General features: G+C 41.5%; 5 protein-coding genes across 5 annotated transcripts in view; 4 read left to right on the top strand and 1 right to left on the bottom strand.

The window, feature by feature from the left end:
• The window catches only part of LOC126561389 (tectonin beta-propeller repeat-containing protein), a 445,867-nt gene that overhangs the window by 188,938 nt on the left and 231,761 nt on the right, over positions 1-25,168 (top strand). The window lies entirely within an intron of this gene.
• LOC126563311 (LITAF domain-containing protein-like) overlaps positions 1-25,168 on the top strand; it is a 317,379-nt gene that overhangs the window by 96,141 nt on the left and 196,070 nt on the right. The gene's annotated exons all lie outside the window — the stretch shown is intronic.
• LOC126562199 (protein arginine methyltransferase NDUFAF7 homolog, mitochondrial) overlaps positions 1-25,168 on the bottom strand; it is a 259,818-nt gene that overhangs the window by 78,971 nt on the left and 155,679 nt on the right. The window lies entirely within an intron of this gene.
• Positions 358-1,328, top strand: LOC126562741 (ficolin-2-like). The gene is made up of 2 exons (XM_050219318.1): positions 358-1,115; positions 1,199-1,328. The coding sequence occupies exons 1-2, from the start codon at positions 358-360 to the stop codon at positions 1,326-1,328; spliced, it is 888 nt and encodes a 295-aa protein (XP_050075275.1).
• LOC126560772 (ficolin-1-like) lies at positions 5,810-6,716 on the top strand. The gene is made up of 2 exons (XM_050216723.1): positions 5,810-6,510; positions 6,572-6,716. The coding sequence occupies exons 1-2, from the start codon at positions 5,825-5,827 to the stop codon at positions 6,714-6,716; spliced, it is 831 nt and encodes a 276-aa protein (XP_050072680.1). The 5' UTR covers positions 5,810-5,824.

Raw genomic sequence — 25,168 nt, 5'->3', positions numbered from 1 at the left:
GTATTACTCTAGTAACACTCAAAACAAACATCAAAGCAAATTCATAGACTGTTAAACTTGATTGTGAAGTAAACACCCTCCCTCCCCTTCAGTCTATTTTTTACTTTCTTTTTGAAATAAATTATCATGATTACAACGTGCGAGCCGTAAAACAAAAGGGGATTTTTAGCAATAAGAAAAAAAAATCAATTGCAAATAAGATTGCCAATCAATCCGATAAGATTGTCTTATCACTACTGCGGTCTATCTTGAAAATCATTGAGAAACAAATTGCACCGGCATGGAAGTATATATATAATCAAGTTGTCTATAGTAGCATCACGACAGTGTATTGAGGTGTATTATTGCGGTCGCATCATGTTCAAAAAGTGTCTGCTAGTTGTTATACTTGTGTGGTGTGATCATCTTACAGCGCAGGATGCTAACAATGCACTACTCTTAACGCCAGATGAATGTTTATATGCAATCGAAATGGTTCTTAGCAAGCTGAACACGTTGGAATATCGTATCGTAGAAGGGGACCTTCAAATTGAACGTAAGCTGAATGATATAAGCTCCCTCATCGAAAGCATAAAGCAGCCCCAGTGCAACTGTACAGAGGAGATGGTGTACAGGTCCTGCCGAAATACGCCATTTTCCGGTGTGTACAAAATTCAACCGGAAAAGCCTTTCAAGGAACCGATAACTGTGTTGTGCGATCAAGAGTACGCTTCAGGAGGATGGATTGTGATACAACATCGGTTTGACGGATCGACTAATTTCTACCGCGGTTGGCAGGAGTATAAGAATGGCTTTGGCAACCTGGATGGAGAGTTTTGGTTGGGACTGGATCATATTTATCACCTGACAATGTCCCGACCGTATGAGTTGGTAGTGTTGCTGGATGATTTCGACGGCAACAAAACGTTTGCTTGGTATAATCAGTTTCAAATTGGAGACGAGAGCTTGAAATATAACCTTACAAAAATAGATGGATACTCGGGGTCGGCAGGGGATTGTCTAGGAGATGCAAAAGGAATGAAATTTACGACCTTAGATTCGGATAATGATTTGTGGGGTGGTAACTGTGCAGTAGGTTACTCCGGTGCATGGTGGTACAAGGATTGCCACTCAAGGTAATTAGTGATTAAAACCTGAAATAGTTGTTACAACGATAAACAACGAAAATATGTCGACATTTTTTTGTTTAACTCCACAGCAATCTGAACGGCAAATACCTGCGAGGAGAAACGAAAGAATTCGCCACTGGAATGGTTTGGAAAGATTTCCGAGGATATCATTATTCACTGAGGTCAGCTAAAATGATGATAAGACCCACAGCTTCATGAGACCGAGCCGCATTGTAATATGTTATAAAATAGTCATTTTCAAATTCAATAAACTTTAACCTTTTTGGCACTAACTTGAACAAAACTTGAAATAATTAAATGAATCTTCTTAGGTACACAAAAAAAGCCTTTTGCTTTGAAGCAACATTTTACAGCCACCCATAAGGCATATTGTCGAATGCGTGTGTCTGTAAAAACTTTCAACACAATGAATAAAATCTTATCTAAGATGATATAAGAAGGAGAAAAGCTACCACCTAGGTTGCGGATTAGCAGTTTTAATTGGAGCAACGAAGAGTATTTCTGTCAAATTTGGATAATATAAACGAAATATTTAACTTTTACATATAATCTATAATCTACAATAATATATATAATATTATTTACATATAATCAATTGAATCTGTTTAGATACATTCATAGTTTATTAGACAGGAAGTATTTATTCTTTTTCTTCTTATTATTATTATTGGTTTCACGACCATCCAAGGTCGTGCCGGCTATCGAATATAGTCAGTTGGTTAGTCAGCCCTAACTACGGGGGGACGGTCCGGATGGGATTTGAACCTCGGTCCTGCCGTTTGAAGACCGGCGCCGCTGTCGCCTACACCACCGGGAAGCCCCGCTTATGATGAATGATAATGAAATGCAGCTTCAAATCTTAATGACATTTGATATAATGGAACAGGTTGGCTGATAAGTCCACGGTCTGACACATAGAATGAGCCGCTAGTATTAAATGCATATCATTTTTATATAGCACCAACCTTCAAATGATTCGTGTCAAAATTTGACGTCTGTATGTCAATTAGTTTGTGAGACAGAGCGTCTTTTGTCAAGCAACTTTTGGTTGCTTGACGAACGAAAAAAGAACGAAGAAGAAAAAAGTGTTGTTCCACCAAGACAACGCACCGTGCCACAAGTCATTGAGAACGATGGCAAAAATTTATGAATTGGGCTTCGAATTGCTTCCCCACCCACCGTATTCTCCAGATCTGGCCCCCAGCGACTTTTTCTTGTTCTCAGAGCTCAAAAGGATGCTCGCAGGGAAAAAATTTGGCTGCAATGAAGAGGTGGGCGCCGAAACTGAGGCCTATTTTGAGTCAAAACCGAAGGAGTGCTACCAAAATGGTATCAAAAAATTGGAAGGTCGTTATAATCGTTGTATTGCTCTTGAAGGGAACTATGTTGAATAATAAAAACGAATTTTGACAAAAAAAATGTGTTTTTCTTTGTTAGACCGGGGACTTATCAGCCAACCTGTGAGATTATCGACTTGCTTTAGGTTATACCTAGAGCAACTTTGTTTTCCGCTACAAATAAAAAACCGATTTTTTAAATATATTTTTTATTCAATATTCCATATGTACCCGTCACTCCTATAACGACCTGTCTATAACGACCAGATCATACATGTTGTGTGGGAGTTTGCATTTTGCAGGATTTTTTGAATTAGTATCATTTCATTTACCCGTCGTATTTGCATGACATTTTCAAGCATGATAAGGTTTCAAGCTAATAATATTTAATCGAGAATTCCAAAAACTATTCATCACTAGTTTTTTGCTTCTCTATTTTTTAGCTTTTTTTTGCACAAAAACAAATTGTGCACTAACCGCAGTGCACGAATCTGAATTATTTTATTTTGCAACGTAATAGTAACTTTCACGGAGCTTATTTTGGAATAGTTTTAATGCATATTCGGTATACGCATACGGGGTGAAAATACTGTGCTCGTTTTCACTTGCGTTTGTTGAAGAAAATACTTGAATTGTACAGAACCAAATCATACCTTTTGTTTGAACTATTTGGAATCATACCATCCGACACAACTTCGTTTATCTTTATTGTCGGTAAAAATTGATTTGTTGAAGATAACAAAAGTGCTAAGACTTAATTTGATGGTAGTCATTTAATTTTCACACTATTTTATGCAAAATTTTAGCTTAAATGTAGCAATATGGTCGCTAACTCATAAATTAAATAAATAGAAGAAGAAATCAATAAAAACGAAAAAATGAAAAAGGCATTTTTAAGTACAAAAAGTATGTTTGACGCTTGATTCGCTAATGTAAATATGGATGTTAACAGCTATGAAAACACAACAAAAATCGAAGACTAATTTTTTAATTAGAAATTCAAGATGTAACCTCAACTTTCTTAAAAAATGTAAAGCAAATGCGACGAACCGATCACAAGAGTCTAGCTTTCTAATCCTTTGTAATACAGAATGTACAACTGTGCTCGAAAAGTAAGGTGACATTGGATGTCAAATTTCGCGCCAAAAAAGAAGCCCTTTGTTTTTATTTTTCGTTTGTCAATATGTATGTTATAGACAGTTCTGCCACGTTTCAAGACACAAGATCAACCCGGCTGGGAGTGACAATTTGTTTTCGGAGCTGCGCTAAGTGTTTTTGTCCATATTGACCATATCCAAGCTTGTGGAGCAGCGCGCATGTATCAAATTAAGTTTGCGCAATGAAATAAACGCTGCGGAAACATTGCGGATGTTACAAAAAGCGTTCGGTGAAGAATCTATGTCGAACAAAAATGTGTACAAATGGTACAGTGTTTTTCAAGAATGACCGTGAGAAGGTCGAAGAAGGGACCGTCCGGGGAGACCATCCACCTCGATCGACCCATGTCGTCCAAATCACGGATTTGGTGGTCAACAATCATCGGTTGACGATACGAGACCTTTCGGAACCTCCATCCGAAGAAGGCGGCCAGATTTGTTTAAAAACAACAGCTGGTTTTTGCACCAAGATAATGTGAGCTCCAATACGGCCATCATGTTGAGGGAGTTTTTCGCAACAACTGGCACCCATATTGTTCCGCAACCGTCGTATTCGCCAGCTTCGGCACCAGCCGACTTCTGGCTGTTCAACAAGCTAAAACGGTCGCTTCGGGGACACCTTTTTCACACTATTGAGGAGATAGAAGCCGCAGCGACGGCGGAACTAAAGGACATCCCAGCATCCGCGTTTTCCAGCTGTTTCGAAGAGTGGAAGAAGAGGTGGAAGAGGTGCATTGCATCGGAAGGGGATTACTTCGAAGGAGATGTCCTTCATTTGGTCTAATAAAAACAAACCATTTTAGAAAAAAAACCCAAATTCACTTTATTTTACGGACACAGTAGTAAGATCTTCATTTGACCTGCCTACACGGGTAGGTGGTTATAGAAGAAAGGGTGTAGTTTTGCCATTACTGTTATTTGTATATTTGGTTTACATTCAACGGATCGCGAGAGGCCCCTTTGAAGCGGAGCGATACAAAAAGAGCACAAAACATGAATAAACGTAGACGAGATAAGTTAAGAAGTGGGTCGCACACGGCGCATACAGTTTAAAAACAAGGCGCGCGCCATGACTGGTTGGTGTCGATCACAGACAACATTGAATTCACGGCACGACACACGGCAAACGAATCAGAGGCGCCAAATCGGGTACGGCGATCCTCTACGTCGAGCAGATCGATCTCGACAAGATCGTTCGTCGAGATCATCGAGCATCGATCCGGTTGTCCAGGAGTCCCACAATAAACAGCCTCCGGGCGTTGCAGTTTCGCAGGTTTAGCGACTCTAGGCCTAGCATTAGTATCAACTTACATATAAATAGAAATCACAGTCGGACATCAAAGTCGGGGATCATGCTCAGATCTGTTTCATTTTCTGTTGTTGCAGGAAACAGCGATACACCTGTTGCTGAATGATCTAACGATTTAGAGATCTATATACCATTTGTGATATTATAACAGTCACTGTGAATTCTTCCGCCCAACTGTGATTTCAGAATGATATTTACGTTACGGTCATTATTATGTGATCTTATTAGAACATTTGTGAGCGACCAGCTACCAGCAAATATCAGCTACTGTAACTTCCTGATGACTCTCAGAGCCAAGATAAAATCTGTTTTCCGTTAGTGTATGCGTTGTTGAGAACTTGACCTTCCAAAACGTTGCAATGCACACAAAGAATGCTTGTTTTGAGGCTATATTTGTGTTTGTGTTTGTATAATGATGCTCTGAACTAGCATGCGAATGCAAAAATTAACAGACCTAACTAAAAAGCAACCGAATGTGATTATGTGTGTTTTTTTCAGAGAATGAAAAGTGGTAATGAATGAAGGGGCTAATTGATAAAATCCTACTTTGTTAACTTGTATTTAGAATGCATCAAATGGTTTATGTACATGTAAAATGCATTGGAAAAAATGGAATCATTAATTTACTTCATATGTGAAACACAATTTTGCACTGGATAATTGCAATTGATTAAAATTTTGCTATTGAGTTTACGATTGTGATACTTTTCTACATTACGCTATCATGAATATCGTTCCTTTGAGTCCGTAACGGTTCAGCATAATGTAAGTGTATGTTTCCTGTGCCAGCCAAATGGTTATTTTGGCTTTCCCGTTGACCAAATGATAAATATAAGAAGGTCAACATTTAGCCGTTGGCGTCATTGTTACAGCTTTGCCAGTGTTATCAACATGTTCAACATTAGTTTACTGTTTGCGTTAACATTCAGCATTGGTATACAATGTGCTTCAAGCTTAGATACATCAGATGTAATCAAGGATGGGTTTGCATTCGAAATGATCATGACAAAGTTTAACGTGCTCGAAGATCGCCTCCTTCAGATAGCAAATCAATCAGAAAAAAGAATCGTGTACAAATTCTGCAGTGCTGTTCCATCGTCCGGCGTGTACGAAATTCAACCCGAAAAGCCCTTCAAGCAACCGATAACTGTGTTGTGCGATCAAGAGTACGAGTCCGGAGGATGGATTGTGATACAACATCGGTTTGATGGATCGACAAACTTTTATCGTAATTGGAAGGAATATAAGAACGGATTCGGCAATCTGGAGGGAGAGTTTTGGTTGGGGCTGGATCGCATTTATCATCTAACGGTGTCGATTCCACACGAGCTGATAGTACTGTTGGAAGATTTCGAAGGCAACAAAACGATTGCAAAGTACGATCTGTTCGAAATTGGCCACGAGGACCAGAAGTATGTTGTGACGAAGATAGGTGCATACTCTGGCACGGCGGGCGATTCCTTCAGTGGCACTAAAAATATGAAGTTTTCAACGTTTGATGCGGATAATGACACGTGGGAAAATCAGTGCGCAGTTACATTTGCTGGAGCATGGTGGTACAGTAACTGCCATTCAAGGTAAATTAGTGAAACAATGCTGGAAAGCTTAACCTAACGTATTTCGAATGTGTTTTTACAGCAATCTGAATGGAAAATATCTGCGAGGAGAAACGAAAGAATATGCGACTGCGATGGAATGGTCCACTTTTCGAGGGCATCACTACGCACTGAAAACGTCGAAAATGATGATAAGACCAAAAGGGCATAGTAAATTACCGGTTTAATAATTTGCACAGCAAAAAAAGGTTCGGAGGACTTTGTGAGTAATCGAATTGATGCAAAGAATAAATTGCTGAATTTTTAGTATGGATGAGATGTTTTGTAGACTGTTATTTATTTCAGTTCTCTCTGTTGGCTTCTTAGATGGTAAAAGTAAAAACTGTTTACGCTTAAGTCTAGCTTGCACCAAATCATAACATTATAACTTCCCATTCCTCCTGCATTTGCTACTCTTGTTGAAGTTAATCTCGGTGCTTAGTACATCCTCTTCGGTGGTTACAGGAATAAGAAGAGATTAAACCAAATGCAAAATGTTTAGGTTTTAATTAGAATGCTGGTCGGTTCGAGCACACCCGTCCCACTCATAACACGTCTACCTTGAATAGGAGGTGCCATGAATGTGTTAGATTTGGTATTTTAGTTTTTACCTACCGTTTCCTTCCTTCCTGTGCCATATCGTTTATTTTCCCCATCACGGTAACCTTTAGCCTCAACATTAGCATATCTTTACACACGGCAGTAGAATCTCGCTCCACTGTGTCTTGGGTTCGTTGATTTTAGTACATTTGCTTACCGAGCTCGGTGACAAGGATGTTTTAATTTCTTGCAAAACACAGCTGTAGAAAGATTAAGCAACGCCTTAGTCAGACTCTTGCAAGTAGATTGCTAGCGGCAAAAACCATTGTGCAAAGTAAATTGTTTTAAAACTTTAAATAAAAGTCATGCTCCACAAATTCTGCCTCTTAATATTGCACAAAGTTAACTACTTCTTCATGGCTTAACGCGACCTTCTAGGTTACGCCGGCCTTCGAAATGACTTACTAGATTCTCCGATATCACATAGTTTGATCGTCATCGAATCTGAATTTGAACCACGGTCCTGCCGTTTGAAGACCGGCGTCGCTGTCGCCTATACCACCGGACCGTCCCCGAACGTTTGCTTAAAAAATAAATTATTGTTGCAACGGATTGTGCAAATTTAAAGAATGTTTCAAAGCGTCTCTTGAGCTTATTCGAGGAACTCAAAATGCGAAAGGACACATTCAATACCAAAACGGGCTTTAGGCAAGAGCGAAGCTCTCTCCTGCGATATTATTCAGCATGTTTAGCTAAAATAGGCGGCGGCCTATATGGGCGGCCTATATGTCGCTTACACCACCGGACCGGTGGTGTAAGCGACAGCGGCACCGGTCTTCAAACAGCAGGACCGGGGTTCAAATCCCATCCGGGACCGTCCACCCCGTAGCGAGGATTTGACTAACCAACTACGTGGTATATCTATCGGCAGTCTAGTAAGCCATTTCGATGGCCGGCATGACCTTAGAGGACGTTAAGCCAAGAAGAAGCTAAAATAGGCCATCGGATATTGAGACCTAATCGAATTGGTCCTTACGTAAGTGTTTGGTGGGAAGGGTGTTTGTAGGAAAACATGCTGGATTGTGAAAATAAACACTTTTCTTGTATTTAAATAGAAAAATACGAATAAGGGTGATCGAGAGTTCTAGGAAATTTGTAAATAGCTGAAGAAAGAAGTCACTTGTATTGGTGAATACTACTGAGCCGTATTATTAATAAGAGCTTGGCCAGAGATAAACCAATCATCTAATCATCTAATGTGTGACTTAACGTGGCGCCGGTCTTCACACGACATTATCTGAGTTTTTAAAACCCATCACGACCGTTCGTTGTGAGGACTGACTATCCAACAATAATATAGTATCAGCAAGTCTAGTAAGCCATTAGAAGGCAGACGTGACCTCAAATGTTGTTAAGCTAAGAAAAAGATTTATTTGTAGTAAAATATTGTTTTCGTATAAAAAAACAGACCAGGAGATATTTGATATTGGTCTTGTCCAGTAAAAGAGTGGCTTCTCAACTTTTACATTTTTAAAATAAATTAGAAACATTTAAAAACAACCAATTTGTGAAATCGATAAACGAGAAATAGATACCTTAAAATTAACGTGCATTTTTTCCCCTTTTCTATTAGCCTATCATCGTTGGCCGTAAACAAAACTCCTGTTAAGACCCGTTAGGTATCTTCATAATGTCAAAAAAATCATGTTACAGCTACCCATCCTGGACTGCTTGGCATGCTTGCACGGTGCACCAAATTGTGGAGCGAATGGTTGAAATAAAGTTAAGCAGAGGGCCAACCCAACTGTCTTGCTTGGCAGCTTCAACTTCAACCCTGTACAACACAGATAGGCTACCCTGCTGAAGGGTAGATTGAAGATTGTATCTCTTTTTCGCAATGCGTGCAGTGCGTGTGTGTGTAAGCGCATGTGTGTAGAAGGTGTGCTTTAGGGGTGATTTGGGAACAAAATAAACATCCCTTTTTAAAGCTTTTCACTTCCGGAGCCCCGACATCCGTTAGTACTTATGCGGTGTTGGATCTTTTCATCGATGCGGGATGAGATTGTCTCGTCAATATGTGCTTGAAGGTGATTCAAAAACACCTTCCGCTCTATTGAAATGTTGTTTGTCGTTTGACGGTAACGGAAAGAATATCATCAAGCGGTACACTCAAGCGCTCTTGATGTTTCGGCTGTTTTGTTATTTGCTTCCTAACACTTGGATTGCGGATTGCAAAAGGTAAACAGGCAGAATTCAGCGCAGCGTTGATGTTCTGGTCTGATTGTAACACTGGTGTTGTTGGTGATGAGAAGTTACGTTACGAGTTACACGGGAGTGGTGTTAATCATACAAATGCATTTATGTTAATAAACTAAAACGCAACGCGATGAGCAAAATTTCACTATTTTTTTTTCGACTTAAAGACAATGGCTCTTCTAAAGTTCATCAGACAATATCCTACCGACAGGCTATGGTGTACACTGGTGTAAAATATGGGTCACACGATAACACAAAGACTACCGCTCGGAAACGTTAGCAAAAAATTCAATTTCTTATGTCAATATATTCGATGAAACTGCTCTGTTTGAATTTCGAAGCCAATGGAAACTGGTGACGATCGTGACCGGGTACCCTCGAACTAGCTACGTGAATAAGCAAACAGATGATTCCCGGGAGAATGATCAAATCGAAAGCATTCCGAGAAGAAGTAAAAAAATAGACGGAAAAACCACGACGACGATGATACACTCACCCATTCGCGGCAAAACGGATACATACGAACATGGTTTGCGAGGCAAATGCAAACCAATGCAAACAAGAAAATTGAATCAGGAAGTCCAGTCCTAACACCATTCATCCTCACTGGAGAATGCATGGCGAGGGTTAGCGCCACTGTGCCATGCAGCCGTCTATTTAATCTCCAGCTAAGTCGTTAGTTTGGCAAGCCGATGATGCGTCACAAAATGTTATAGGTTAATAAAATAACTTTAACAAGGAAGTTTTTGAGTGCCTATCAGTGGCACTACTTTATTTATGTTTTGTATTTATGTTCTGGATAGTTAATCTGGGTGGTTAAATTTCTCGTCCACACATTTTTTAAAGGAACGTTTGTAGACCTGTTGTACTTTTGCAATTTTCCACCCGCTGACACAAAATTACACAATCCACATGTTAATGAGCGTTTTGCAACTAGCAATTCCTTGCCACACCTCCAGCATCATCAGGAACAGGAGCAAAATGGTACCAAGGGCATAATGCTGTGTACAACACAACCGCAACCTGTCTGTCTGTCTGTCTGGCCGAATGTAATCTGAATGCTGCTACCTTGTCGAACACTAGGCCCATCATTGACGAGAATTATCACTTCCGGGCAGATTTGTTCTGTGCACAGCTTGATTCGATTACGATTCTACCGCACCAGACGATTCGGCAATCGGGATCCACGAGGCCAGAGTCCACGAAGGTCCATCCCACCAGACAACAGGCCAGTCCGTGGCCCGATGTCTTATCCATCTCCATACATGACAGCTTTGAATGATAACAGAAGCAACAGCTGCTACCAATCAGACACTCGTCAGACTCACTGACATCTGTCCCGAGTATCTGCAGCGAGTCTAAGCAGTAAGGGTGGTGAGAAACCATGATTACGAGATGGAAAAGAACCAGACATTCACAACAACAACAAAAAAAACCTCTTCGTCAAGGGCCAAGACTTCGAAACGTTCGCTTCGACGCGAACGGCTGGTAGTGGTTGTGCCGAAGTGGCAACTTCAAACGTATCGCAAAATTAGATTTTGATTAGGTTAGGCAGTTGAAATTCGGAGTCCGGCCCCGTAATAGGGACCGGTCCGGATTGAATTTGGTTTTGATGGACTGTTGATGGGCGATTAATTTGCGTTAATATTACATTTCCACAGAAAATGTAGCTGCAATCGTTGTTGGGTTAAATTTATCACTTTGGTAAAATGGATTGGCGTGGTTTTGACATTGACGTGGCCATTGTAATAGTGCAATGCAAATGAATTTTCTCATGGAATTAGGAATAGTTCGTATCTTGATTGATTGAGTGTTTAAGAAAAAATAAAATGTTTTAAAATAGCTGCAGTTTATTAATTCATCAGTAAAATGCCTGTAGAAAATGATCAGATCGACTTTAAATAATAATTATACAACATGAATACAACCTATTGGCCTGACAGCAGTCTGACTATTACTTCTCACAAACTTAGCATAAATGGCGATCGGGCCGACATAAGTCAGTGTGCATTCGTGTCCATCGGTTTGTGATCACCCGCCGCCTGTCGTACGGAATATTATATCAATTTTGCCTCATGCTCAGAAAATCCTGCTACCCATTTCTCATTTTCTTATCACAATGCAGACAGTTGCAAACAATTCCTGTCAGTGGCATAAGCATCACCGGAGAGTGACAGCATACTGCAGCATGCGGAGCGCGTACATGCTACATCGCAGCAGGGACACACCGTATGGATTGAGAACGTTTCGTATGCATAATACATACTTGCATGCATGCTCACTTTCACAGATCCCTTAATATTTTCCTCACAACGACTGGGTTGCATGCGGTAAGAAAACAATTTCCCATCTTGAATGACTTCTGTTACGAAAGCGGCAGTGGCAGTGGAAACTCTGCTAAGGCCAGGGAAAGCTGGCTTGATAGTTTACATACTTTTGCCTCAGTAGCTCTGGATTGATATTTGTGCATGGCAGTACATTTTGAAATGAGCCTGTACCGGTCAACGCTTATTGGCTCAAACTTGAACGCTCCATTCGTTAGCAGTCAGCGGATAAATGTGCCCTGCAATGTAATTTTGTAATAAATAATGAATCTAGACCGAATGATGCTTAATGCAAATATATTAAAAACTCTTTATGACATGTTGGCTTTATTTTCGCGAGAATAGCACCACTTTTTCTGGTCTCATATTTTGTTTAACTATTTTTCATAAAACTAAAACGAAAACACTGATTAATCCTCACCTTGATAGTTAATGTAAATGCTATTGTGTAGTAAAGTGAGCCATATTTTTCTTAATCCTTATTCCACCATCAAAGAACCGCTCGCGCCCTTCCATAAGCTCGCTTCAACGTATCCTTTTCATCTCCAGCGCCCCGTACAACAATAAAGGAGCGTTACACATTTTCCCCCGAGAAGCAAATGACTGCCGCAACGGCATCATTACACACAAGAAAACATGCTTAATTGATTGCCCGCCGGGATTTATTGTGCCACAGTCGGTAGTACGCGCCGAGTACCTGCGTCAACTGGATGTGACAGTTGAGCTTTTTCATTTAGTTAAATTAATTTCTCTTAATTTTCTACCCTAACAAGGTGTTTGACACTTCGTTTGCCAGGGTGCACAGAGCGGCACTTGATGCGTTACTTTTATTTTCCAGCACAATTTGTTGCTTGTCACTTTTGCTTGCTGGCTTTTTTTTTCGTGTGGCCCCCTGCCACAGTTATTTCGTGTCTCTATAATGCTCGAAGACAATGCTCCGCCGTACAATGTTAGTCAGGGCAGCTTTTGCTTTTTTACATTGTTGGTGCTGTGCGAATCTGTGAAAAATATATCATGCCAGATGTTTGCTAGTGTCCTCTAGAGAGCTTGTTTATATTTCTAAGGCTTTTTAAAATTGAGAATTTCTGTAGAATTCGGTAACAGAGGCATTCTCAGGCACTTTGAAGGCATGAATAATAGAAATATGAAATTTCATATTACCATCACTCAATCTTGATTTGGGCCTACCACGCCTCTTCTCTCGATGTACACGGATGTACAAAACTCTTCTTGATGTCTTGATGTGATCAGTCTGACCTGGCAGTTTAATCTGTTGCAGAAATGTGGGATAGTTTAGGATAGAGCTCATGTCTCAAGGCCCCGGGCCACGGGAAATTTCAAACTTTGTAAATCGATTAGAAACTGTAAAAATATCTCAAAATTGTGATTCCAGTTTTTTGTTCATTGCCCCATGTAGATAGCTTGTGTATGCACCAGGTTCTGAAAAGGTGATCTCTATGGGAAAAACACTCATGAGAATCTGAAATTTTGATTTTGAAGTCTCTCGTGCCCGCTTTCTTCACAAGTGAATAGATACAAGGATAGTTAATATTTCTGCACAGTCCACTCTTCATACAGGAATTCAAGCAACAAGTCTCTTCAAGTTACAGTATTATCAGTTGGTAACCGGTACTGTTTTGTGTATCTCGATATCGGAGCAGAATTCTTATCAAATATAAAGGAAGTTTTAGGACCTATCTCGGCCCAGGAGTTCCTTCGTTTTCCACAGCAACTTTTCCTGTCTCGCTGGCAGGCCTTGTGGGAGGCTGATGAACTCGGGCGTTTCCTTTTCTCGATCTCTCCCCAAGTTTCTCGGCTGATGTCGAATCATTTTGCATTGAATGCTCATCTACAGCGTATAACTCTGGCTCAGACAAAAGTGTGTGGCTTCGGTGACGGATTCCACGATGGGGATCACCTTCTGGGGTCCTGCGAGGAATTTGAAACCGCAAGACCCTCCTTCTTGAGCGCAGTCGAGAATATCGGCAGACGACTTGGTACAGAAATTAGAGAAGTGTTGGCCACCAGTGACCTCCCCTACATGAGGATGATCTTCCGATCCTTCCAATCCTTATTCGTATTCCACCATTCCTTTTTTGTTAAATGCTGTGTTGTCTATGTTTTAAGTGTATTTTTTGTAGTGCCACGGGTGATCCGATGACTAGGCAACAGCACTCGAGGGTGATTCGAACACTGCCGGTTTGGGGTGGTTGGCGGGTTCAGTCTCGAGAGTAGTGAAGTCACTAGAGATTGTCGATCATCCTTTGATTGGACGTTGACTAGATTGAGCTTGGAATGTCATTGCTGGACTGCACTGGAGAACACGGTACGCAGACAAATAAATGTTCGAGCTGTCTTAACAATGTTTATTTGCTTATTGCTGTCCAGACCGTAGCAAAATGGTCAACAATAGAACAGCCACAACACCACAATAGCCGGAATTCGGATGCAACCAACCACCATCATTACAATAGCCACAACAATAGAACCGGACCGTCAAAACTCACAACATCCACCAATACATCACCATCATCACCATCATCATCATCACCATCACCATCACCACAACCACAACCGAGTATGCCCGGGATAAGGCAAAAAATAAGGGGGAAATGCCTTATCAATATAATTATAAAATTTATTCAACACAATCGATGTTGACAATACGGCACTGGACCGGCATAATTAGTTATAAATAAATAAAAAAATAAATAAAGGAAGTTTTAGATCACTTAAACTTTGACTGGTTTTTTTAAGGTTTTGCGATGATTCGCATTAGATATGACATTGTCTTCATTATAGAAACGATATTGTGTTGTTTTGCATATTTATTTAGTTTATCAAAATATATCACCCTTGAACTAGTTCACAGGTCAACCGGAGTGTTGAACATTAATTTTGGAGCTCTCCTGTTTTCCATAGTATTTTAAGAACCACGTCCATTCACAGCACTGTTTTCTATCGGCACGCGACGCTTCATGTTTCACTGGCCACGGTTCGCTGTCAGCTAGCTTAAATCGCTCCGGAGCTAGCCAACCAACGCCAACAAGCGATAAAGAATGTGTCGGAGACGGTACGGGCATTCTTTGCGACCTCTCCCGCCGCATAGAAAGCCAGGGCATTAGTTCACCAGACGGACCCGACTCTGACCATGAAACATGCGAACGAAATTCTTGGACTCTGGCCAAAAGCAACCTGCTTCTGTCGATGACCGGGCATGGTGTACATTTTTGTGGTACTTATCGACTTGTTGCTGTTTCCGGGCAAAAAACAGAAGGGAAGTCTAGCCAATTATGAAGATTCAAGGGATGATTGCGTTTTGCGTGGTCTAGGGCAGTTTAGTTGGTTTGGTTGTTGCAGTGGGAGAGCCGGTTGGTTGGCGGGTGATAGTCGGTGCAATCAAACACTGTTCCATAAATAATTCAATTAAACAGCGTTGTTTGCACATTTAAAGTTGGTGCTATTAGCAGCGGTGAGAAGTGTGGTTTAGTTTTGATAATTGAGTATTGTATGGAGCAAATGAAATAGGCTTATTAGTATTGCTGGGGCTAAGCTTACTAAAACCAAATAAAAAATTTCATTAGATATGTTGGATATTTAACACGCCAGGAGATAGGCAATTCGCCTTACACGAACACACAAACTAACGCCATCTATGCGTAAAAGTAGGAACTACCATAACCATATTTGAATTACTATATGAGTTGAGTGACACAAAATTTATACATCATTAACGGAGCACGGTGGCGCTCGACAAGGAAATCGATGGAATAAATAAGTTTAGAGAAGAATCTTCAGCAAAGGCTTTTGGAGTAGAATTCATTTCGTATCCCGAGTCTGACTAGTTCTAAAATCTTACCAAGGTCCTTGACGGGTAGCTGAAGTAAGACACTTCAGAGCGTTCTCCGGCAGTGTCTCGAAGCTTGAGCTGGGATTGAAATTCTCTTCCCGGAGTAGGCCGTAGCCCTACAAGATAAATTCGGGTTAGTCAAGGATTTGTTTCTAGCAGAGATTTGGAGATTAAAAATCAAAATTAAACTTGAAGTTAAAAGTTGTATGATCTCTCTTCTTAAAAATCTGATTCTAAAGAGTTGGTAATAAAAATGGTTTATACGTACTAGTACAAGCACAAAAGTTTCTAAATGAAAAAAGATGCCGAAAAGATACATGGTAATTTTATTATAAATTGCTTTCAAAATGAATTCTTCTGCATAAGACAATATCATTCCACGACCAGGACGGACTTGCGGTCGGCTGTTTGCAAGAAATATCTGCAAAAGACCCCATTATTCATACTCACAAACTTTTCTAAGAATATTATCTTCCCTTACCAACGCGTTTTAGTTTGGCGACGATCCACCGTCGTCCGCCGCAATATGAAATTGGCGGTGGGCTTACTGTCGACTTATGCAAAGTGAGACGAAACTTTAAGCCCATCGTTAAGAAACTAGTGGCTCAGGTCACCTCCATCTGTCACTCGCGATACACACAGTAGTGCGATAGTAGTGCACACGGCAAAATTCAGAACATAACAACCCGCAAAAGGTAAATCTGTTGCAAAACGATGACTTTTACCATGCCCGAGAGTTACGCCCACCTAGCCCGGAATTAGCCTAGCGCGAAAGGTGCGTCAAATGGTGGAACGGTTACAAATAAAGTGACTTTGCAGACTCCAGTTCCCAGTACAACTTTACGCGTTTTCTGGAAGTAAGTTTTATGAAAGCTTTCTTCGAAATCTAGCCTGGCTAACGGAAAACACTTTCCCGCTAAACGGTTTCAGCTTCGATAGGTAAATTATTAGATTGTCAAAAGGTAATTTTTTGACACCGGGAGCAAAGTTTTACCCGTGAGGCCAAAAAGAAACACTTTGGCCACTCATTATGTAAAACAGTTCGTCGTCGAGCTGTGTAGTGTAAACGTCTGAAGAAATGGCAACAAATGAGACGCATAGTGGCGAAACGATCCGGCGTGACTGCATAATGATAGCGGGCAAATTTATGCTTAATGCTAATAATAGCGGCCAAAAATGAAAAACCAGCCACTCGGCCCCATGCCACTCTCGAACGACTTGTGCAGTGTGCTTGTTGGAAGGGCAAGGCTTGGCAAGCGATCGCTTCCGTTTACATTTGCACCGTGAAATTGCGAACGAAAACTTCAACAACATTGCACTTGCTGTTGCTGTTGTATCATTTCTTTCGTATTCGCACCGCACCGCTTTACCGCTCAGGTTCGGCCGCAGTTGACCTTCCTAACAAGCGGTTCCGTCATTACCCTTTTTTTCATCGCTCCAAGTGCCAGTTTTTCCCTGGCCCGCACTAGAGGGAGAAAAATAAAAGCTTATTTTTCATTTCTGGCTCACCCCATCCTCACCGGGAGCAGTTTATTTATCGAGCTGTTTCAGCTCTTCCCGCGAACTGGCGCTGGAAGAAATCTTACCTCGGCAAGTGGCCATCTCCAGATACGCGTAGAAAAATAGCAGTTGGTAATGTTGTTTCGGGGGGCGGAGGTTTGCAAAGCTGTGCAAATGATTGCTTCGTTCGCAACACGACTCGCTACTTTCGGTGTTCATTTATGTTAATCGACGATACTTGGTGAAAGCCCGGTCCAAGTGTAAGCAATCGGAATGCCAGAACCTGGAGCACAAATACATTTGTTTTAAGCTATCGAGCATTCAGAAAAAAGAACACCCACTTACACGACCATGGTGACTTGAGAGGAGTTACGGTTTTTGTTTCTCTCCCAAAAGTAATGTAATTTTAAAATAATAGTATATTTGCCTATCGTAAGTCCTATACATTATTTATACACATTCAATTATGAGATATTATGCAATCTGAACTAAGCAAGTAGAATATTTTTCTACTCAGTTAGTTTGATGTACAAGTAATTATATTTATAATATTTTATACCACAAAGCAGCAATAAAAAATGTAAATTCAAAATATGGATTACTTTAAACGTTATTACTTATTATTTATACATTATTTAAAGGTTATAGGTTAAACAGTGTATGAGATTTTAAATTAATTAATTGTTTAGCTAATTATTCTTCGTGATGGGCTCTACAACTTCGGGTGATAACATCTTGGTCTGAAACAGAAATCCTTCATACCACACAAGGTCTAGCGCTGTCATCTGCCGATGGTCGTGCTTCATATGATCGTACATAAATAACGTAACGTTTCAATAGGGATTTTTCGGGCATCAACTAACCAACTTCGCCTATCTGAAAAATTAAAAACGTATCGCTGGAACAAATTGTCTCCAAAAATTACGTGACTGCCTGTTCAAGCATTTCATGTTTACAGACATTTTTGTTTAAATTATCATGTTTATTTTATTATTTCTCGCAAATATTGCGAGAAATAAGGATGCTGTCATGGCTGTGAGGTGCCGATCACCTCATATCGCTAGGCATTCATATGACAGGACTGTCCCATTCCCATCCCATTGGAGCTGTTACTTCAATTCAACTGTACCGGCGAGATCGCTTCGGACTTCGGACCATTACTTCACGTAGAGGAGCGTCGTACGAATTTTGGTTCCTTTGATCCCTTTCTGGTTATGTGTTGAGAATTCTACGGTGTTTGTGATCGTTTTGAAGTGTACATGTCGCGTCGTGTGACTTTAATCTGTATCATTCCTGTGCGTCCTACTTCTTATTGATAACAGAATGATTGTTATGTTTAACCATAGATGCACCATAATGCAGTAATTTGTAGAATGTAGCAAAAAAAATGATACAAAAATAGGAAACATTCGACTTCGGGGCTTTAATAAAATAAATTTTAATAATATTATGCTTGTGCACTGTTTCAGTGTAATCTTTCTGAATAAAGTACATATAAGTATCCCGAATTTTTAGTACATTTGATTTTCTGCCACATTACACAAAGTGGAGTTCCCCTTTTTCCCTCTGTAACACAAGCGCTACGCAATTTATGGCCGGTTCCTTAGATCAAATGTAGTTTTAGAGTTATAGCCGTTTATATGGTTTCAAATAATGAATACACAGTGTTTTAGAACATATGAATGGTATTGTATTGTACATGTTTCATAGTTTATCAAAACGTGAAGTACGCTTGAATGTAATTACTGTTTAGTTTCTCATATCTCATAAGCACTCATACACTCAGGCTTTTGTGCTGCATTTAATCAATTAAAAAAGCAAACACTTTCAAACCGACGGCGGGAGAATTGCGCCTGACCTTACGGAGCCCGGCCCCAGACCCAACTAGGGCTGCATTCGCATCGCTCAGTCAGCAACCTGTAAAGGATGGTGTGAATAAATTTTCCCGTCTGCCGACTACTGGCTATCGATTATGCACCATGCAATTATGCAAGCGCGATCACTGTTACAAAATGCATTGATTTAGCGATATACGCCACACGGAAGTGCTGTTAGTATCGTGTTAGGCCTTGGGGGATTTACCGGCCGGTATGCAAATGCTACCAAAGCTCCAAGATAATGGGATAGCGCAGCATGGCGGTTAAGAATCATGTATCGGACCACCAATTCGGTCGTACGTTGGGGTACGTTCATTGACAATAGCTGCATTTATCCGTAACGCGCGCACAGACTCTAACTAGCAGTATGTAAATAACGTAACAACGTTTATACATCGACCACACATGTAATTGTATCGTGGTCGTGCAGTAATAGTTGTTTAACGTGTTGCTAAATGTAATTGTGCAGTGTCCATTTGCAGGAATCGTTTAATGATAGACTGAGCTTACTGTAACCATTCACAAATATGTTAAACCCACTCGTATCGCATCACTACTTTGTTAAGGTTTCAGGATTTACTTTAGTTTATTATAATGTAGACGTTTCAACCTTTTAACCTTAACAAAATATTACGTTGTGCAGAAAAAGGATAAAAAGTAGGTTGTAATGAATTATTACCGACTAAAACTCTTTATTGGTGCCAAAAGTACCACAGACTGCTATTTCAGCCAATAGTAGCTACGGTCATATTGTTGACAGCTTGCAGAGGATATTTTATCCTTCCAGAGAGCACAAATCTGAGATCCTGGACCAGTTTCAATACATTTCAGTAACTCTCAACACGAATGCGTCATAGATCAGCAAGCTTTACCGCACATGTGACACTAAGCTAGTTGATATGGCCAACGCACATCACAGAAGATGTTGTTCGCAAAAGTTACCTTTGTAATCCGAGGACCTTAGAAAACCGAGATGTCATAAGAGTGCCTCGGGCCAATGATATCTGTTTTATTCATTGGTTTACATAAGATGGTCCTCGAAAAGGCCACCGAGTTTTGAATGTGTCTATCATGTGCTCGATCAACTTGGAGGTCTTTCTGATTCTTGATGATCCAGCCCCGTCTAATAAGCCTAGTAAACCTGGCTATTCTATGTGGTATAATCCGATTGCGAAATCATTGAAAAACTCATAGGAGTGTTGATTCTACTATGCCAAGTTTTCCTACGTTTGCGGTAGTAAGGTTGGTTTTCCGCTTCAAAATCGTGTGTGATGCTTACCAATAATCTCTTATAAGAATGTAAAATAGAGCAGTCCGGTGGTAAGGGCGACAGCGGAGCCGATTTTCACGCTGCATAATCGAAGTTCAAATCCCACCCGGACCGTCCCCCCGTAGTGAGGATTGACTCTCCAACAAAGTGGTATGAGTGGTACAATGAGCCAAGTCAGTCGTTCGATGACTGCGTGAAAAAGTTCATTTAGCCTGAAAAAAAACAGGCCTGCTCTTTTAAAGAGCACGTCGTCCGGAGGATGCGACACTCAAACACGCCAAGAGCGTTTGCATCCTCCGCTCGGATGGTCCAAGACTCGTGTGACTCAAATTTCGTGCGGCCTCGAAGCCTTCTGGATCTCAGCAGACGGTGAAGGCCGTAGTAGGCCAAGATAAGAGAACTCCTCTACTACCTCGAGGATGTCGCTGTCGGCTAACACGCTGCTTCCCACTCGGGCTCTATCACGATCAGAGCCTCCGGGAATCAGGTATTTCGTCTTCGTCGCATTGATCATCATTTCAATTCTTTCAGCCTGGTGTACGCCTCACACACCTTCGCTGTTGTCTTGCCAACGGTATCAATGTCATCCGCGAAGCAAAGAAATTGAAGAGAGCGATATAGAATCGTGCTTCGGGTATCGTTGTCTAGCCCCTCGCCTCGTATGACACCTTCCAAGGCTATATTGAACAGTAGACAGGAGAATCCATCCCCTTGCCTCAGACCCGTGTGAGATTCGAACGATTCCGACAAGGGTGTTCGATACTCTCACTCTGCACTGCACCCCATTCATGGTGGCCTTTAACAACCGGATCAGCTTTCCACGAAAGTGGTGCCGCTGCATTATAGGCCTCTCCGGCCCCATCTTGAAGAGGTAGCTTTCTTGCTTTTAAGCTGCTTGATGGCGCTGGCAACCTCATCCAAAGATGGCGGAATCACTTTGTCTTCTGCACTGTTGCTGTCACTAATGTTGTTGCTGCTGTTGGCTTGTTTTGCTACTTGCACCAACCTCTCCTGCTCTGCTCTGTCCGTTCAGGTGTCCTTTGAAGTAGTACTTCCACCTTTCGATCACTTTCCGTTTCTGCTGTCAGGAGATTTCCGTCTGCGTCCCGGTACATCGCGGTTTTAGGAGCAAATCCACACCGTGCCCGTGTTTCAACCTCCTGTAAAACTAGCGGGCGTCCCCCGACTGAGAGAGCTGCTCCAGCAGCTTTTCATCTGACTCTTCAAAGCGGCGCTTCTTGTAGCTGACCCTGTCTTCTTGAAAGCGCAGGGTCTGCTGTCTCCTCAGTCGTTTGTAGTTTTTCACATTCTGACGGGTTTCATGCTGAAGCTCGAGGGGCGCGTGCTGCATTCTTCTCGGAAATTGCACGAATGCACTCTTCGTCGAACCATTCCTTTCGCTGGCTGCGTGGTAAGCGGGCAATTTTCAGTTCGGCTGCGGTGCTGATGGCTCGTTCCGCCATACGCCAGTGGTCTCCTAGGGGCAATGCGGGATTGTCGTCCGAGAGCGGTTCCCAGAGCGATGCCGTATATCCCTCTGCCACATCAGCATGCCTCAGCTGATCCAGATTGAGGCTTGGGGTAGCCTTGCTCCGTTGGTTGTTGACCACAGAGAGTTTCTGATGACCACAGTCGACGTTTGCGCCTCTGTACGTTTTCACGTCGATAATATCCGATAAATGCCTTCCGTCGATTAGAACGTGGTCGATTTTGGAATACCAGGTGATCTCCAGGTGAAGCTGAACCAAGGTGCGTGCAGGAAAAAGGTGCGGCAAATGCTCCTGTGCTTGTGCTCACATAAGTTCAAGTTTATGTGAATTTTGCTGCAATTTATACAGTGAGGAGTTAACAAAAAATCTGCTGTGATGATACCGGATGCGAATTTACTATCCCAAGAATACTGGACCGTTAATTGTCGTTGCAGCAGAGAAAGTTGTAGTAGATAAGGTTGCGTCAAACCTTAGGATGAAGAATTAAGGACAGCATTATTAACGTTGGTATCATATCGCATGTGATATGAAAAAGAGCAGGTGCTTCAAAAAGATTACAGAACCGTTCAAATCATGTTAATAAGACGTTAATGTTGATCAATTGTTGTTTTGACGTGGAAGCAATTATGTAAATTGGTATGGATAATAAACCTCATATCGGACAAGCCGTAGATCGGACACTATCGGATTTGACATTGTTTTATTCAGCTGGAAAAAAACCTGGCATCTGTGAATTTTTGTCTAGAGCCTCAGACATCAAATTTCAAGCTGCAAAATTTATTTTTTTGCTGTGCTTCATACTGCAAATTTGAAACCTCTTCTGTGACTGCCATGTAACGAAGATGAATTCCAATGCCCAGCCTGGGGGAGCAATTGTTTAAAACATCGAAAATTGAACCTAAAATTGATGGATCACAAACAAAGCGAGGTACGAAGTGGGTCAAGCTAATTTTCACATTCAAACCAAGCACATATGGTACTGTTTTTTTTAATACAACAAAAAAAGCACACACATGCCTATAATATCTTGATGGATCTATTCTAGCAAGGCAATACCGAAAAAAATAAAATAAAAGGGGTAAGGTACGATTTCTTTTTTTTGTGTAAACCGTAAATATATGATAGATGGCGCTCCATAAGTGAGGCAGAGCTCACTGTCAAGAGAGGGATGGATTCAAAATGCCGAACCGAAGCTGTCAGTCCGTTCGATGTGCAGCTTCCAAATGGACCATATTAAGGGTGATTGATGGGTGGAATGTGTGATCCATTCAGTAAAAACAACCGATACATCACGTGAACAAGTTGTAACCCTTTTCATCACGGCCAACCAAACCGCAGCGCCGATGGCAGCTGCCGTACCCGTGCACAAACAGAACCCGGTGAGGTTAATCAGGCAGCCCACATGGCACCGGGGCGTCCACCACGCCTCGCGGTAAAATGTTTAAATTGCAAATGAAACACAACACTGACCGTATGCTGGCGCGTTTAGCTCGCTCACCTAGTTTCTTTAAAATCCTTTATGCTTTCTCACATACACACCGATGCACGTACAGACCTACAAAAACTAAAGAAGGTAATAAAACGAAACTACTACTGAATATAAATTTCTTGCTCGAAAGCTCAAAAGAAAAAGGTGAATTATGGTCGGAATCGGAACAGCTTCCAGAAAAGCCGTTGGCGGAAGCATTCTGCTAACTGCGGCCAACGCCAACGGTGGTGCTCAGCTGGCAGAATCCGATTTCATGTTCCGAGCATTGGTCATGTATACATACCAGCGAAGATGCTCGCACTGCCCGGTGCGCGTCCCTCCATTTTTCCGTCGCTTGCACATTCACACGCCCGTTTGTGGGTCTTTTGGGTGAAAAATCTTATGGCAGTGAGTCGAAGCAAGGGAACACGAAAAAAGAGTTATATCGGGTAATATCTTTTATGTGCTTGCTTATAAAAAATGCATCGAAAGTAACTCCCGTGTAGCTGAAGTGTATGAAGCCCTCCGGTAGGAAGCCCCAAGACCCGTACGTACAAGTAGTGCAAACGCAGTTGTGTCGATGGGTTTGCCCGAAACTCGCGGCTTCAAATTGGCAAAGTCGCTTTTGCGCTTCACTACACCCGTCCACTCCCAAGACCGACGGCCGATGGTGTGATGCCGAGACCAAAATGCAAAAACCGATCCTAAAACCCTCCGTAGCAGCATCAGTCTCTAAGACAACATCCTGGCGGTATCCCTTGCGATCTGATGCAGAAAAAGAGACGCGAAATGGAAGAATAAGCTAACAAACAACAACGGCACACACACACAAAAAAAAATCACACGAAAGACGTAAACACACTGGAGAACTAAGCAACTCGTTCGAACGTGAACGGAAGAGAAAGGCCTGAGAATGGAGAACTTGCTGCTGGTGGGGGAGCTTATGGAGGGCAGACTCGTTACGATACCGCATGGTTGCTGTTGATTAATGGAGCTTTTATTCCCAGATGCCACATTCCGGCGAGCCAAACGTTTTGGTCTTTGGTATTTGCTTTACGTTTTCTTCATCGTCCGTTCGTCGCGCTATTAACCTACTTAGTGGAGACTTCTTTCGGACGGTTTTTACCGTACCGGTTTTGGGTGGTAGTAGCTGGGGCAGAGAATGCTTTTCAAGACAATTTTGCAACATAATCTGGAGGCAGGATAATTTTCGGTATAATATCTTTTGTGCGTTTGCAGACATTATTTAAAAAAAAAACCTAGTGATAGCTCAGATTTTGGTGAAAAACAGAGGTTAAAAGCACATGTAAATGTTTTAAACACATTATTTTAGGACAAAGATATTATAGCATTTGTTCGGAGGTCTGCTTCTTCTTGGCTTAACGACATCTAAGGTCCTGCCGGCCATCGAAAATGGCTTACTATACTGCAGATACCACGTAGCTGGTTAGTCAATCCTCATTACGGGGGGACGGGTCCGGATAGGATTCAAACTCCGGTCCTGCCGTTTGAAGACTGGCGCCGCTATCGCCTACACCACCGGGCCACCCAAGGTTGTTCGGAGGTAAATGGAGTTATGGTAAGTATTATCTTTTCCTTAGAGCGCATGTTGCAATTGTTTGACTATCAACTCCTCCCGTTAGCAATACGGCCTGGCCGTCCCTTATGAATAAAAAAAAAAAAAAAAAAACTCCTCCCGTCAATTTTTCGATGCCGTTTTCGCGTCACATCTTCTTTATCTTGATGTGATCTAGAGGCTAAAGAAGAGTCTCTCCGTGCATAGGACTGACAGTAATGGCAGATCGAGACCTCTAGAGATTGTAATGCCAAAGAACAAGAAGAAACCTTACTTATCTTTGGGTCTCTGGGTCTGGTTTTAAAGTAAACTGGATAATCTTGAGCTTGGTAGATTTTTGTTATAAAATTTTATAAATCAAAAATACTCAAATCCTCAGCAAATCAAATATAAGCATCGTTTGCAGCCTTGCACTATGAAAACCTTAGTGAAACCTTGGTTCTCAATAATTACATATAGAAAAGATAGTTACAGTGAACAATTTGGGGA

Source organism: Anopheles maculipalpis, chromosome 3RL, assembly GCF_943734695.1.
Source record: "Anopheles maculipalpis chromosome 3RL, idAnoMacuDA_375_x, whole genome shotgun sequence".
Taxonomy (NCBI): Eukaryota; Metazoa; Arthropoda; class Insecta; order Diptera; family Culicidae; genus Anopheles; species Anopheles maculipalpis.
This window is presented reverse-complemented; position numbering and strand designations above follow the sequence as displayed.